At 37.0% G+C, this 17,545-nt stretch overlaps 1 protein-coding gene across 6 annotated transcripts; it reads right to left on the minus strand.

Annotated features, from left to right (window-relative positions):
• Positions 1 to 654: 654 nt before the first annotated feature.
• Positions 655 to 17,218, minus strand: BIRC3 (baculoviral IAP repeat containing 3). Of its 6 annotated transcripts, none has more exons than XM_032640552.1 (10): positions 16,927 to 17,027; positions 16,056 to 16,158; positions 9,833 to 12,959; positions 9,622 to 9,721; positions 7,881 to 7,959; positions 6,971 to 7,019; positions 5,139 to 5,381; positions 1,739 to 1,993; positions 1,429 to 1,470; positions 655 to 1,312 (listed from the first exon to the last, which is right to left on the minus strand). In XM_032640552.1, the coding sequence occupies exons 3-10, from the start codon at positions 10,683 to 10,685 to the stop codon at positions 1,119 to 1,121; spliced, it is 1,815 nt and encodes a 604-aa protein (XP_032496443.1). In that variant the 5' UTR covers positions 10,686 to 12,959; positions 16,056 to 16,158; positions 16,927 to 17,027; the 3' UTR covers positions 655 to 1,118. The 6 variants fall into 6 exon arrangements, with proteins under 6 accessions (XP_032496443.1, XP_032496442.1, XP_032496441.1 ...); XM_032640551.1 differs by having other exon boundaries at positions 16,110 to 16,158; positions 16,927 to 17,022; XM_032640550.1 differs by lacking the exon at positions 16,056 to 16,158 and having other exon boundaries at positions 16,927 to 17,218.
• Between the last annotated feature and the right edge of the window lie 327 nt (positions 17,219 to 17,545).

Raw genomic sequence — 17,545 nt, forward strand, 5'->3', positions numbered from 1 at the left:
CAGAATGAAGAGATGGAATCTCCCCTCTTGCTTGGTTCCTAATCTTTCTGTAGAACTCCAGCAGACATCTAGAACTGGTTTAGATGATTGGCCTTTGCTTGTCTCTCCAGTCTATTCCCAACTATAGTGTCACTTCTGGTTTTAAAGCCCTAAAAACTCTACAGGAAGCAAAGGATAGAGAATTATGAATTGGACATGTTGAGTACCAAAAAGTAATGCAAAGGAGGAAATTTTTCTGTACTGGCAGTACAGAACAAATTGATTTATGAGAACAAGCTGTTTGTTCCAAACGCTGCTAACCAGTGTACTTTTCAAGTCCCAGAATTAATACCAAAGTGGTGAGAATAAAACTAGGGGCTTTTCCCAATGGGTAGGGCAGGCATGAGACTTCCTTGAATGAATCAACAGACAAATGAATAAAGAAATTTACTGGGAAGATTATTTGATTTTGACTCAGACATCCTATAAAATCCTATAGATTAAAGCCAGGTGTGGTTGACCCCTGTGCTCTACAAGTATAAATGAAGAAGCATCTTACAGAAAGGGACCTAAACTGTAGTTCAATATTCAAGAGGTCTTAGGGAGGTATGGAAGGAGGCTGGGAGTCAGTAAACTATCCGATTATCATAGAAATGAAGGTATTAAGAACAAGCGTAATTTTGATTGATTTATTAAAATGTTCCTCACAGAACTCTTTACAAAAACATCATGTCCCGAAAAAGTCATTCAACAAACATCAAGACCTTCTGTGTATAGGACATTGATTGAAAAAGCAAGAGAATCCATGTTCCTGATCCTGAATACAACTCCAAAATATTTAAAATTATGAAAGTTCAGTTCAAAATCTTAAATTTTACTTCACTTACAATTTCAATAGTGCTGAAATTTTCATTTAGCATTGTGCTTATAGTGCTATCCCTGTTTTTTGTTCACAAAAACAAAAGCCTATCATTCCCATGCTACATAAAATATGTATGTTCATGTTTTAGATATTTATATAAAACAAAATTGTTGTAAATAAATAAGAAATCTTAAAGAAACCAAATCAGTATCAAAGTTAAAATTACAATATATGTAATCCACTAATTCTAAAGTTTAGACAAAGTTTTAGATCTTCTTCATGAAAGAAATGTACGAACTGTACCCTTGATTGTACCTCTACAAATAGGGCATTTTCTTAGAGAAGGGGCACAATCTTTGCAAACTACTAGATGACCGCAAGGAATAAACACTATGGACACTTCTTTGTCCATACACACTTTACATGTTCTTTCTTCTTGTAGTCTCCTCAATTGTTCTTCCATTGGTAAATCTAAGAAGAGAAAAAAAATTTTAATAAAAGGCAATTTGCTGCTTATCCTCCAATGAAAAGCCAAGAAAATAAAAAAAAATGTTTTCTACTGATTTAAATTATTAATACTATTTTACCTGAAACATTTTCTGTGGGAATGTATTTTATGTCTTGTTGCACTAAGGGAGAAAAAGCAAAAGCATTACTATGACAAATAAGGTTATCAATATTTAGTCACAGAATATATATTTTTAAACTGACAGTTTAGACTCTGCCCAAATACTATAGATAATTTTCATAATGTCAAGGCAATGAAAGCCTTCAATCTTTTTGTACAATTAATAGTTTATAAATTAGGTTGAATTATTTTCAATAATCACAAATCATTAATAAAAGTGTATTTTCAATTGACCTAGGAAGTTCCAGAAGTAATTTTCCAGCACTCACCAAATAAATGCTGGTATAACATGGGGTCAATTTCTTGTAGAGAGTTTTTGAATATGGTGGCTGCAAAATTTCCTTTTACTAAGATCGTATCAATCAGTTCTCTTGCTTGTAAGGATGTCTGTGTTTTTTGTTTAATAACATCACGTTCTTGCTCGCTAATCACTCTGGCAGTTAGTAGACTATCCAGGATTGGAAGCGCACAAGTCAAACGTTGAAAAAGTGCCATTCTATTCTTCCGGATTAATGATAGGTCATCTTTATAGAAAAGAACACAAACACCATCACGTTCAAACTCTGCCCACAAACTTCCTCCCACATATACACATATAACTGAATGAAAACAACCATAATTCATAATCAGTTGGCACTGAAGTTGATTGCTAGCTTTGGGGGTACCTGATGCCCTGTGCTTGATAGTAACTCTACTTATAATAAGAACTAACACTGAGCACTGTGGTAGGCACTTTCCATGCATTAATTCATTTCATCTTCACAACAGCCCTTTGAGGTAGGTACTAGTACCCTTATTTAGCAGGTAAGAAAACAGAGGTACAGTGAGGCAAATAAATTGCTGAAGGACACACAACTAGCAAAAGTCAAACTGAGGCAATTTGGTTTCATAATCTATGCTCTCTACCATTCTGCAATACTGCCAATCCTTTAACCAAATAAAACTTAGAACCAAATAAAATTGAAATTTTAATCCAATCTAGTCAAAGTGGGGAAAGGCAAAATCAAGGGAATTAAAATGATAGAACATTTCTTAAATTATCAGTCACCCATAAAACTTCTTTAAAATTCCATTTTAAGATGAAATTATTAATTAATTATTATTTCCCAAAATTAGACATGATATTGCTATTACCTCAATGTTTTATAGTAAGGGGGGAAAGGCACTAGCAGCATTTTGAAAAATAAATCCTACTTGTCAATACCTTCCTGTCCTATAGGATCTCCGTATTCTTCCAGATCTAGATTTTGTATCTAGTGGTAAAATATTTTATATTTGAAACTCTGCAATTTTATTATCTCTTTGGAATATGACTTATGATTCCAAGTTTATTAATTAACTATCATATAGTTTTACCATGATCCATAAAGCTTTTCTATAAAATAAAAAGAGAAGTTAGGCTGTTTAAAGAAGAATTATTTGAGGGGAGATGATCATTAGATTTTAGAAACTCTGACTTTGTCAAATAATAGGACATATAAATAGAACTGTTTAATAAGGAATAAAAAACAGTGCTTAGTCAGAAAGTCCAGGCTCTAGATACACATTTTGAAGAGAATTGAAGCTCTGAGAATAAATGAGAAAAGGATCAGGACCTAGAACAGTGTCTGGCACAAAGTCAATGTTCCACAAATACTTGTTGAACAAATGAACCATCAGGCCTCGGCAACTTAAACAACAGTAGGAACAAAGAAATAACAGCCAGAGGAATGGAAGAATTAGAACTTAACATATTGTTAAGTAATCTATGGTTAAGAAGTAGTGATATTTTAGAAAATTAAAATATAATTTATACTTGATGTTAAAGTATATTAATTTTTTAATTTTTCTAATTACATTTTACTTAAACTAATGTAAGAAATTCTCTGAAATTCTTAAGATTTCTAAAATTGGATTGCTAGTAGCTGCAGAAAATAGTCTCACTTCAAAGTCATAGACTGTATTCCGGTTTATAAGAGGTAAAGACTTGAATAAACCTTTGAAGCATGTTCTTTTATCCTGGAAAAAAAATCCTAAGTTGCCTCTTTATTTACACATCTGTCAAGAAATCACTCACCTACTGTTCTGGGAAACTATAAAATAATCAGTAACGTAAACATTAAGTATTTTCATTGTCATTCAAAAAAATATTTCTTGAGCACAGACTATATACAGATACTGCGCTAGGTAGTATGGATATAACAGTGAACTGAGAAGCTAACAGATATTTTTGACAATGCAAGTTACTGTATACTGTTGACTTGGAGTCAACTCTGGAAACTGTTGATTTTTTTTCTTGGAAGAAAAATAAGTATTTTATAGCTGGATGGCTTTAGACTTCATAGGGTCTATAAACAATTGTGGAAATGGGTGTTCTCTTCTTTGAGCAGTTGTTCACTGACGACCAGTGGTTAAGACTGAGAGGACTACAGGAAGGACATGCAGCCCTATCTTCACTTCACAATGAAAAGGAGAACTTGGCTGGGCAAAGATGAACTTGGACTATGTTGCTGCTGTACTGGTGACATGTAGAACTGAATAATTCACACTTTGGTAAATAGAGGATGCTGTATTACTGTGATCTGATATGTTTGTCTGGGTTGGCCAAGGGTAGATTTTTCCGGGAATGGAGTGAACAATCTCACCGTCAACATCCTGGGAAGAAAGAGGTCCCAGATGGCCTTGGACAAGGATATGGGGCAAACCTTTCTCATTCTGGGCTTTGTGGATATTTGGGGGCCTGAGCTCCGCTTGGGACTTTCCTAGTCATTTGTTAAAACTGGCCAGAGCTACACAGAGATGAATCAGGAGCTAGGCCAAGAGATTCATGAGGACGGGCTTAGGGGCACCAAGAGAGGCCACATACAGTTATAGCTGTCAACTGCCATCTGTGATGTAATGCCCTTCTGTTATCCCTAAATCTCCAGTAAGAGCTTGTTAAAAATTGTAATCTGTTTTCAGTTGTGTTGAAAGAACTCTTGGATCTGGTCCATGCTTTGGAAGGAGTGGCAAAGGAGAGACCAACATTTCTCTTTGTCTAGGCCAGAGTGATGATGGCAGTGGAGCAACCAGATTAGAATGAACATGCTCATCCAGAGGAGGGGATGAGCCTCAACACAGTAGAGGCAACAGGGAGCAGACAAGGCTAGCATGGAAGGGCATGGATAACTTGTCTTGGGAGAATGTGAAACAGTGTCTTAGAGCTCCCCTAAATAACACAGGGACACTCCAAAGGGGAATTCAGTTCTTGTGTGGGCAAATAGGAAACGTAATAATAATTTGTACATTAATTTACAGTCACAGGCTGAGACACACTGTTACACTAATATTAAAATTAATAATTGTTCCTGATCCCACCCCAATTTATAGCAAAGAGGAGTGAGCAACTAGTCTGGGATCAAAAATGTGCCATGAATAATTACACACACACAGTCAATTACCCAGAATAAAAATAGAAATTAAGAAAAAGCAGGAAACTTTTGGTTTCCTGTGAAATGCTTTCACTCAATATATGTACTTATATTTTCAATTTACTAATAAGCAATTCAAATATATTTTAATGTGAAGAAAGTTTTCAGAATTCAAATGCAGAATATTAAACTTAAAATCCAATTGCATTGACTATATTTTCAATAACTTATGTGCAGTGACATCCTTACGGAAATGGAGACTGTAAGTAAATATGTGTACCTGATTCTTTTTCCTCAGTTGCTCTTTCTTTCTCCTCTTCCCTTATTTCATCTTCTGCATTAAGTAAATCTAATACAAGATCACTGACAGTTTTGTAATTCTCTCCAGTTGTTAGGATTTTACTCTGAACTGTCTGCTTTATCAGCCTTCTACTAAAGCCCATTTCCAAAGCAGCTTTAACAACAGGTGTATTCATCATGACTGCATCTTCTGAATGGTTTTCTTCAGGTCCAAAATGAATAACTATACGGAATAAAGAATTTAACACATATTGGGATAGTCTGTATATTTTCTAAATTGCGAGTTATTACAATATCAAAAACATAAGGCCCAGAAAATGTGTAGGTACTATTTTGTATTACCTTTCTTAAATTTAAAATAACGATATACATGTTCAGTCACTAAAATAGGAATATGGAATATTGTATTCAGATTCAAAATACGCATTATCTGGCAGAAATATGAGTGGGAGAAAGAAACAGAATGTTGGGATCATCCCCACCAGCACTGAGATTCCTTTTTCCCCATGTTGAACGAACAAATGAGCTTTCTAAATTAAGTATGTTTAACATAATTTTGAAAGAGGCCAATTGTAATCACTCATATCTATTACTGCAATGGCCTCCTAAACTATTGCTCCTGTCTAATTCATTCTCAACATTGTAACCAGAATGACTTTTTAAAAACAAAAATATGAATGTGTCACATTCCTTCTTAAATTCCAACAACGATTCCTTTGCTTTTAGGATAACATTCAACTGTGCCTTACAATATCTTATGCAACCTGGACCCTGTTTACCCCTTCAGCCTTATCTCTTGCCACTTACTCATTCGCCTTCTATCCCAGAAGCCACAAACTGATGGCTCTTGGGTCAAATTCTGCCTACAGTGCTGACCACTCTTAAGCTAGCCTGCTTCATTCATTTACCTGTTTGCAAATCCTACTTCTAGCCATACAGAATTTTGTTCAGTTCTTCAAGTGTTCCTGTTCTCTTTTGTTACTTAAGTCTTTCATGTGCTGTTCTCTCTGCCAAGAATACTCTTTTCCTCCCGTTGTTATTTGGTTAACTACTATTCTTCCCTTTGATTCTGTGCTAAGACAAATACTTCCTCTGGAAAGCCTTTTCTGATCTTCCAAGTCTGGGCTAATTGTCCCACATGTGCTCTCAGAGCACACTTTACTTTCCATACTGTTCTCCTATCTGTGTATTTGCCTGTATTCCTTAGACCACTAGCTCATGACAGCAGGTGTTATGTTTATCCTGTTGTCTATTCTTTCCCCAGAATAGCAGAAGCACAACAAATATTTATTGAACTGAATTTAACACTAGATAAGGGAGAAGAGCTTGTTCAAATATTGGCTCTATCACCTTTCAAGTTTAAGGTGGTGGACAAGTCACTTAACCTCTCTGAGCCTCTGAGTACCTATTGAAAAATGAGAATATTATTTTCTACTCTCTCCGTTTCATAGAAAGAATATGTATGCAATCTAATGTCATAGTGCACCTGTTCCCACACTGGTCTGAGAACAAGGGTTAGGCTGGATGTCTGAAGCTTGTTAAAACTATAGATGCTCAAGCCCCACCTTCAGATACTATGATTCAATTCAGTAGGGTTAAAGTGGAGACTAGAAATCTGTAATATTTTTTAGAGTTCCTCAGGCAATTATGATATGCACTAAAATTTGAAAAATACCAATAATGTATTTGAAAATTCACTGTAAATTATAAACCATAATACAAATGTACATTATTATAATTATCAACTTTCAATCTTAACAGTATCAAATGGTTCTAACATTTAAATGCAGTAATTATTATTAGTATACATACTTGGTGACTCTGCATTTTCATCTTCTGGATTGTCTGAAGTAGATAACAGCTAAAAAAATGTATATAAATTAAAATGTAAATCTTATTCATTGCAATAAAAATTAATCAAGAGACCTAATTTATTCAATTTATTGCAAACTAACTTGTTTACTGGCAACATACTTTTTTATGTCAAAAGCAAAATTTCATTTACGTTCAACAGCAGTTCTGTAGGCCATAAACTAATAGAGTTTCTTCGTGTGTGCGTGTGTATGTGTAACAAATAAAATCCATTTTCATTAAGGCAGGAAAAGGGCTACACCTTTTCAGTGACCTGTAAGACAATCACTGTTTGCCTATCATCCCAAAGATCTTCCATTTTCTGGGTGTTCCTTTGGGATAAGCTGGACCCTTTATTTCCATTGACTGTGGCTAGGAAGTGTTTGACCCTCAAACTATTCTCTAAGTTCTTACTTGCTTTTCTGGGAAGATTAGAAAGAGCAACACATGTAAAGCAGACACTAACACACCATTGTAAAGCAATTATACCCCAATAAAGATGTTTAAAAAAAAAAAAAAAGAAAAAAAGAAAGAGCAACACAATTATCTTCCTCAAATCCTTTTAAGAAAAATTTATATAGTAAAATTATTAAATGCTACTATCCAGTCAATTTTTTCCTCAAATAATTTAATTTATTGCAACTTTGTTGGAGAAATACTCAGAAACATAACTTAAATATTATTTTTCAGAAGGTTTCTAATTCTGGATCTGCTGTTATCCAAAGAATAGCACTCTCTAAGATCATGCTGGGTGTTGAAAAAAGAAAATGTATTTTTAAATTGACTGGTCTTTTCACTAAAATACTACTCTCTGTAATTATCAGAAACTCAATTTAATGAATGATTTAAAAAACAAAAAAACTGTCCCTACCTGTTCAAGTAGATGAGGGTAACTGGCTTGAACTCGACTGATGAACTCTTGTCCTTTAATTCGTATCAAGTACTCACACCTAAAATGTAAGGAAAATTAAATCTGGGGGGTTATTTTAATCTGGTCATTTGTAGACTGCTAAATATTTCAGGTGAACATAAACATAATTATAACCACTTGACTATTCATTTAGCATATAGGAAGTGATAAGAGATACTGCACTCAAAGGTAAGATGATATAAGCAAGAGGAAGGCTGTAACTAGTACTCGGCCAAGGCTGATGTGGATAAGGATTGTGAGGCTCTCAGTCTACTGAGATAAGTAAGGCTGTCTCCACCCCAAGGTCCTTGCTGCTCTCTTCAACTATTCTAAGATTCCTAAAAACATTCTGAACATTCATGAGCCAAGGAGACAGGTAGAAAGTTCCCTAATATATGATACTGTTCATACATAAGCTTTGTATGTTTAAAAGCTGAAAATATACATAGAAAGAATGAGGAAGCTTAACGTATTTTCTAAGAAGTCAGACATTCACAAGTTTGGTAGTTTCTAGATAATATATATCCATGGTCAAATTTAAGTACAAAATGAATTCATGACACTACCAAAGCAAATTTACTGTTTTTTTATATATTCACAAAATTACCACAATAGAAAGCTAGCAGCACTTTTTAAAAATGTCTATGTAAGGTGTTCTTTTTAATCTTCATAGTTTTTGAAATTTGAAATATTTGGGGAGTGCAAAGTTGCTATAAATGAAGACACAGTATCATATAAAAAATTATATAATGCAAATGTTAGGATACTAAGTTTAGTAATCAACACTAAAAATACTAAAAGTGTTGACCATGAAAAATTATAGGCTACCTGATTTTAGTAAAAAAGGGAGAGTGTAAACAAGTATAGAATAATCAAAAGTGTAAGACATGACAACAAAATGCTATGTAGTGATCAAAACAGATGAGATGGGTCTATATTTACTCTGATGACCCTACTTAATATTGTAACCAGCCTGGTGCCTCTGATCTCCCTTACCCAAGCTCCCTTTTTTCTTTTTATCCATAGCACTTATTATCTTCCAACATGCTATATAACTTATTTATTAAGTTTTTATTCATTGTCTGGAGAGGTCCTGCTGTAAGTCTAGCATATGAGACCAGGAGTCTTGGTTTTGTTCAACTGAGTATATTAAGCATCTACAATAGTGCCTGATAATAGGTAATCAGTTAATATTATTGGGTGTTGAATAAATGGAAATATGTTCAAAACATGTTGACTGAAAAAAGTTTCAAAACAGTAAATATATCTAATTCATGTAAAATTGTATACATTTATGTATATATGTACATATGCATAAAGAGATGTCTCTGGAGGAATGTTAACTAAAATGGTGACTGTGGTCAACTTTAGGTGGTGAGGTTTCTGGACATTTAAATTTTTTTGTGTCTCTGTACTTTCCTACAATGTGTAACTTTGGTTTTATAATGAGCATATGTTATTTTAATATACATGTATATATGTTAATTACACACACAAAGAAACCCTAAATTATTTCCTCTTTATCTTAACTTTCCATCGAAACCTTTTAAGTAATTATTTTTCTAAGTAATCCCTCCTAAATTTATTCATAAACGTATTTTTGAAACAAAGACAGAATAAAGCAACAGTTGATTATAAGGTAAACACATGTAACTCCTCTCACAATAATCACACACATTTGCAAAGAAAATTTCACAATTACCTTGGAAACCACTTGGCATGTTCCACCCATGGATCATCTCCAGATTCCCAACACCTCAGCCCACCATCACAGCAAAAGCATTTCACATCATCACTGTGACCTAAAATTAATTTTGGACCAAAACTTATGAATACATATAATTTGACCACTAAAATGTATGAGATAACACATGTTGAATATTTGTTTTTTATTATCAGATTAAGTTTCTTACCCATATAATAAAAACCTGCACTTGCAAGCTGCTCAGGATGAACTGGAACACTAGAGGGCCAGTTACAGAATGTTCTGAAGCGGGCTGCATATGTCTGCATGCTCAGATTAGAAACAGTGTATCTTGAAGTGCCTTGAAGCTGACTTCCTAAAAATGGGCAGTTGGGGAAATGTCTCAGGTGTTCTGACATAGCATCATCCTTTGGTTCCCAGTTGCTCAATTTTCCACCACAGGCAAAGCAGGCCACTCTATCTCCAGGTCCTATGTAGTAAAAGCCTGCTTTTGCCAGATCCGTTGGTGACAGAAAAGTCAATGGCCACATCTGGAAAGTAAGTAATCTGGCTTTTTCGGTATTCATTGCACAACGGTAGGGACTTATCCTCAAGGCAGAAAAATCTTGATTTGGTCCAGAGTTTAAAAGATTTGATGGAAAGCTTGAATAAGAGCCACTGAAACAGCCACTGTTTTCCAAACTTGGAAGTAATGAGTGCGTGGAATTTGTTACTGAAGAAGGAAAAGTAGGCTGAGAAGTGGCTCCCGAGATGTTAACTGAATTTAAATTCTGAACAAAGCTACAGCTAGGATACAACTTTTTATGCTTTTCAATAGGATTATCTCCTTGTTTCCAGTTATCCAGCATCAGTCCGCAACAGAAGCATTTGACCTTGTCATTCACACCAGTATAATAAAAACCAGCACGAGCAAGACTCCTTTCTGAGACAGGAACACCGGCGGGGAAGGCCGAATAGGTAGACATTCGGTACAGCTCACATGAAAAGTCATATTTCAATTCAAATACGTTGGCACTTTTCATCAAATTTGATAAGAATACGCTATTTTCTACTATGTTCATAATGAAATGGATGGGGAGGAAAAGGGACTAGCCTTTCTCTGGGGAGGTAGTTTTGTGCATGGGTTTCAATTTTTATTAATTTTAGTACTAGACTGAACACTTAGAACAGGAAATCTTTCATTCTTTTTTCTTCTATGCATTTAGGGTTAGAGCATGGCAAGATTCTAAATCCTATATTGATACAGTTTAAGGGCCAATTATGTATCTGCACCTTTGTATACTCTTGCATACAATGTAAACATGATGCTACACAGTACCTTGTGATGAAAATTAAAACCCTTCATAAAAGTGTAGAGTGCTTTAGGTCATCAAGATGCCATTTAGTGTCAGATATCTCCACAGGTAGGTCACCCTCTCCACTAGTATGCTTCAGTGACATCCAGTCAGCCTGAAGATAAAATGTCTCACATAGCTAGTTTGTTTTGGCAGAAAGCTATGCTGTGTAAGTGTTCTATACACACAAAAATATTCAAACTATGTTTGTTTTTAAATTGTGAAATTTTGTAGCCAGAAAAAAAAAAAGCATAAGACTACCTCGAAAGAGGAAAAGAATGGACTATCATATTTCACTGATTCTAAGATGTATGTTTTAACATCTGTGCTATGGAGAGGTATCTTACAATTAATGAATGGCATGTCACATTTTAATTAACAGCATTTTTATTTCTTAGAGGTACATAAAATAATGGTGTGCTTTACAAATGATGACATCTTAGATTCAATGAAATACAGTCTATCCAAAATCTTGCTCAAATTAATTTTTCTTCCTACAACCATTTTATTAGGGAGAACAAAACAATTCAAAATTTTCTTCCAAATAAAGAGCTTAAGTAATAATAGAATTGGTTCCTACATCTCAAGACCTGGTTTCAAGATTTATTAAATAATAATTACTTCCCATAGATAGGTACCTGATTGCTTAGTCATAGCAATGCCACTAGATCTTAGCAAATTAAACAATGCATTTCAAATAAATTATCAGAGGTGAATATATTGGCTCACTTGGTCTTTTAGACTCAGCTTCATGCTGTTGAGAACCAAAATCAAATCTCCTGATAATGGATTTACTTTTAAAAACAGTCAACAGTCAGAGTGCTGAGTCTGCAAGCTAAGATAAATAATCAAAAAAAAAAAAAAGATGGATAAAAAAATCTGGCTTTGGTCAGAAATTATTTCACAGATAGCATACCTTGAACCAGAATTTATCATGACAAAAAATAATAAATTTATTTTGTCACAATCCACTTCTTTTGAACAGCAGAGATCTCAAAATTCAGAATTTCTCAATTATAAGTAGCTATTAGTCAGTAGGTTCTGCGTCAATAATGTCAGTAATAAACAAGTCAACATGTTTTTTTTTTCTAGAAGTGTTTTGCAAGCATGCTTCCTGGGTCCCACATATGTTGGGGCTTTTTACTGCAGACTTCAATGCTTTATTTCCAGGTGGGAGAAGAAACATATCTAAACACTAGTGATAATTGCCCTCAGAGGTGAATTATTATGTCTAACTTCAGTATTCCTTTCATTCTTGGTGTTACTACTGTCTCTGTGTGAATTTTCTTTTGGAATAAGTTTGTTCATTTACCAAAATGTAACCATCCAGTCATCATTCTCATTCTAATTATTCTCAGAAATAACAGCCCATTTGAACAAACTAAAGTTTTGACTTGCAAAATATCAACAGTCTTATAAATGGTTAATTTCTTTACCAATCATCACGTTTATCTTTCATACTTGCTCTAAATTTGTTGCACCTATCAAAAAGTTTTATTCTTGACATTTCTTTGTCATCGCAGAAATCTTTTAACATGCCAAAGGTTTTATATGAATGTTTCTCTAATTTAGCAGAGGGTTGAATATTAACTCTTTGTTCTAGATAACTGTCACTCATTTTAAAATCTTTACCAAACACAGGTACTTTTTTCTATTCTACACAGCAGCCAGTGGGAGACTGCCTGACCAACTTTGAGAAAAGTAGTTCAACAATATGTCCCAGCTACAATCATTTCTTTATATCCACAAATCAAATTCAGAATCAAACTTATTATTACTTTATAGTTACACCTCTTATAACCAAATCATATTTTTAAAATTAACATTCTTTTGATACCAAAAACTCCTGTTAACTACTTTGTTTATTCATGCACAAAACTACCTCCCGGAGATTAGACTAAGTCCCTTTAAAGAGTTTTAGGCCTCCATTTTGAGATGTTTGATTTATATAAAAAACTGGAATAAACCTAGAAGTAGAACAGTTCGTCTCTTTTGTAAAACCTGTTAAAAAAAAAAAAGACAATTTTAAAAGTCAAATAATTCATAGATGTAACGCCATGATCTCTTTTTAAACATTTTTTCCAAAGCAGAGCACTAGTATTTACTGAATATCTGTGACATACAAGGTGCTGTATTAGGTACTGCAGAGGCCAAGAAATCCCAGATGAAAACCAGAAGGCTCAAACTGGTGGCCAACAGAGGTATTATGTTTGGCTTGCACAGAATTGGACTCCAGCATTTCACTAATTCTTTTAACGTTTTATTTTGCAATTAATTTATACATAGAGAAAACATAAAAATAAGAGTTCCCACATATCCTGCATTTACATATCCACGTATAACCATAGAAACCAGGAAAGTAACACTGATACAATGCTGTTAATCTATATGCCTTATTTGAATTTCACCAGTTTTCCAAGTAAGATTTTTCTTAGAAAAATACCACAGTACGTTTAAATGTTTTAGTTAATAGTTAATAACCAACATTTTTAAAAAGTAAGAGATTTCTGGGCTTCCCTGGTGGCTCAGTGGTTAAGAATCCGCCTGTCAATGCAGGGGACACGGGTTTGAGCCCTGGTCCAGGAAGGTCCCACATGCTGTGGAGCAACTAAGCCTGTGTGCCACAACTACTGAGCCTGTGCTCTAGAGCTCGCGAGCCACAACTACTGAGCCCATGTGCCACAACTACTGAAGCCCGCGCGCCTAGAGCCCGTGATCCGCAACAAGAGAAGTCACTGTAAGGAGAAGCCCGCGCACTGCAACAAAGAGTAGCTCCCGCTCGCTGGAACTAGAGAAAGCCCCCGCGCAGCAACGAAGACCCAATGTGGCCAAAAATAAATAAAAAAATTTTAAAGGGATTTCTGTAAAAAAGAAGTAATAAATAAAATAAAAGTAAGATTTCTGGACTTCCCTGGTGGTCCAGTGGTTAAGACTCCACGCTTCCACTGCAGGGGGCGCGGGTTCAATCCCTGGACAGTGAACTAAGATCCCACATGCCACACATGGAGGGGCCAAAAAAAAAAAAAAGTAAGAGATTTCCCAGGATATTCTAGATCCCAACCTTATCCTGAAAAATCAGAAGACCTGGCTACACCGGGCATTTATTCCTGCATGGCAACAATCAGCTAGTGCCGAGCAGCGGCTGCACCCTTTAGGGAAGGCACATGCTCTCCCCTTTGGCACTCTGATACGGAGACTGTCAGTTGCTTTTTGTCACTGAGCTGGCACTGTTGTTTTTCTCACAGTAGAATTATGAAGAAAGTGGAATTGTTCTAATACCTGTGTCTATCAAAAGTAACAAAAATGAAAGGTAGACAAAGAGGGACATTTTTTGAGAAAAATGAGAGTAACATATTTCTTTGTGGAAAGGAAGACTATTCCTACATGTTAAATATGTAAGCAAAGTGTGCTTTTGTTTAAAAAAGTCACCCCTAGTTTTGTTCATTTATATCACCTGCCTGGCCCCTATGCAGTTTTCAAACCCCTTACACAGATCTTGCCATAAAGAAGCTTTGACGTGGAAACAAGGCATGTCTGTGGACATTTAGGCAACAGTTATACAATAAGTATACAAAAATATGCCAAGATGCCAACGCTGGATCCATTCAACCTCTGTCCTATCCATTTCCAACACCTAGAATTCTAAATGCTGCTGGGGAAGATCTACAACCTTGTAGACAGAAACCAGCATGACGTCAGGCTTCACCTTGGCTGGCCCTTCACTATCTCTCATCAATTCTTCTTAAGCCTAGCCCACTGGCCTATGCAACTCTTCTAAACCTTCAATACCTTCCTCAAATTTCTCCTCCACAACTCCCCATCTCACTTTCAGTAGATTGTTTTGACTTCAATTTCTCAAAGAGACATAATTGAGTAGTAATCCTTTCACATTCTCAAATCCATGCCCTTTTTGCTCACAACCCACTTACTGCCTCACTTAAAAGAATCCTATCCTCCCCCACTGGCCTCAGAAACCTTGCTCTTAACCCCATCCTCCTCATTTCTTCTACTCTCTCTACTGGGTCTTTTCCTTCAATATAACAAGCATGCTTAATTCTGTCTCAGCTTTCAAATGAAAACAAAACCAAAAAACCCTCTTTCAACCCTGCTTTTCACTCTAGCAACTACCCTGTATCTCACCTTCGCTTCACAGCCAAATGAAATGAACTGTCTATGGTGAAGGTCTCCCAATACAACTGGCTTTAGCCAGCACCACTTAAAACCACTCTCTTTTTCTTTTGTTTATTTGAAGTATAGTTGATTTACAATGTTGTGTTAGCGTCAGGTGTACAGCACAATGATTCAATTATATATATATATATATATATATATATATATATATATATATATATTCTTTTTCAGATTCTTTTCCCTTATAGGTTATTTCAAAATAGTGAGTATAGTTCCTATGCTGCACAGTAGGTCCTTGTTGGTTATCTATTTTATATATAGTAGTGTGTATATGTCAATCCCATCCTCCTAATTTATCCATCCCCCGCCTTTCCCTTTGGTAACCACGTTTGTTTTCTGTCTGTGGAAAACCACTCTCAGTATGAGTAACACCAATCTTTTCTTTCCCAAAACCAGTGGAATTTTTCACACCTGACACTGGGGTCCACTTCCTCTATGAAATGTTCTAGTTCCTTGGCTTCTGAAACCACTCTCTTGGGATTCCTCTTTCCTTTCTTGTGGCTCCTTCTCAGATTGGCTCAAGTCCCCAACCTCATCTCTTCCTACTCCATCATTTCCAGTGGGCAACCTCCCTGATGCCAGCGATGTTGGGTGTGTCTATCCTCTTGGGCACTTAGCACATCCATGTTTCAGGACACCTGGAGTTTAAGTGTGCCTTTTCTCTCTGCCTCCCCCTAGTCTGTGAGCTCCTTCACAGCATAACTGTTTCAGCTCTGTACCAGCCCTCCCATTCCCACCATCCACTCAGCCTGGCATATAATGTAGACACTTAAGACTTTTTGCTGAGAAGTGAATTTCGCTAACTTGACTGAGCCCCCCAGGACCGCAGCACCCTCATTTGCACGGTATTAAGGATATCAATTTTACATTAATGACTACAAAGTCTGCTCAGTGATGGTTTAATACCAGGCTTTGGAGTCAGACATCTTGAGTTTCCAATATCATTCAGTCTCTGCATACCAGGGGTGTGATCCTGGGCAAGTGCTTCTTAGGCCTGTGAGAATTAAACCTGAAAACACATGTAAAGTCTTCTAAGGGAGTCGTTGAATACAGTGGATATTAGAAACACCTAATGTTAGCAACAAATAATGGCAAACAAAGTTAATATTACTGTTAGTTTAGGATCGGGTAAATACCTCCGGCACTTTACTAACTAGATTAAGAGCACTACAGGGTTTCCATGCTGATCACCAGGAAACCACCAAAAATCTGCTTTTTCTGCCACCACTTGGGAACACTCCGTCTGTCCATTAAAAAAAGATTTTACTGATTCCTTTCTATGCCCAAGCTCTGCTTTAGGCTCTGTGCTGAAGCTCATCTGACACCGTCTAAGGCCCGGTGATATCTCTTGGCAATCGAGTTAAACAAACTGTCAAAGCTTCCCCATTCCACTGACTCACTGCAAAAGGAAAACAGGAACTGCACACCCGGCAGGAAGGCTGACGGAAAGTGAGTGTCGGCGAGGCAGCGCCGGACCCGGAGGCCCCACGGGCTGGAGGGCAAGTCTGGGCGGCGGCGAAGACCGGCCGGACCAGCACGGCCGCGCCGGGAAGGGCCGCCCGGGCTCCCACTCTCTTGCCGTCCCTGGTCGGCTCGAGAGCCGGCCTGGAGCCGACCTCTGGGCCCTGCAGCAGGTCTGACTACCGTGCGCCCCTAGACGAGCGTCAGACGTGGCCCCCGCCCACGCGGGACGCAGTGCAGAGACGTTGGGGGTCGCGCGCACGGACACGCGCACAGACACAAACGGTCGCGCGCACGCGCACGCTCGCTCACTCACCTCAGCTCTACCGGCCGGCCTGCCGACCCCGGCAGGTGCGCGGCAGTCAGGTTGTGCCGGCCGAGGCTTGGCGGGTGACAGCCGTCGGCCCGCTGTTCGGTGCGGGCTGGAGTCTCACGCTGCCTTTTAAACGTCTCCCCCCACCCCCGCTCCTCCCCTTCCCCACCCCCACCCCGCTCCATTTGTCCTGCACTCGTCCCAGCGGTTTGCTTGTTCGCTGGTGCTTTCCTCTTAAGATTTAGGGGAACTCCAGCGGTAATAACCACACACACTTCCCCTTAATCAGTGGCCTGGCAGACCCACTCGGGGATTTCCATGACCCGAAAAGCGTGACTGTTTCTTAACCGGGGCGTATCGGCGTGGCATTTACTGAAATACCTTTGCTTCTTTGTTCGTGGGTCAGAGGAAATCTTGATAATCTGTGAGGGGGAAGATGAGCATTGGTCAGCCTGACTGGAAAAGGTCCATCTCCCACATAATAAAAAAAAAAACCGCGAAACTTTGTGAACTCTTTATGATAATTTTTACTTTTTGTTCTAATTATGTTATAATTGTAAAGCATGAATGGAAATGTAGGGGTTTGTAAAAAAAAAATCAAGATTCTCCTTTTCAGTTTATT

The sequence above is a fragment of the Phocoena sinus genome, chromosome 8 (genome assembly GCF_008692025.1).
Source record: "Phocoena sinus isolate mPhoSin1 chromosome 8, mPhoSin1.pri, whole genome shotgun sequence".
In the NCBI taxonomy this organism is placed as follows: Eukaryota; Metazoa; Chordata; class Mammalia; order Artiodactyla; family Phocoenidae; genus Phocoena; species Phocoena sinus.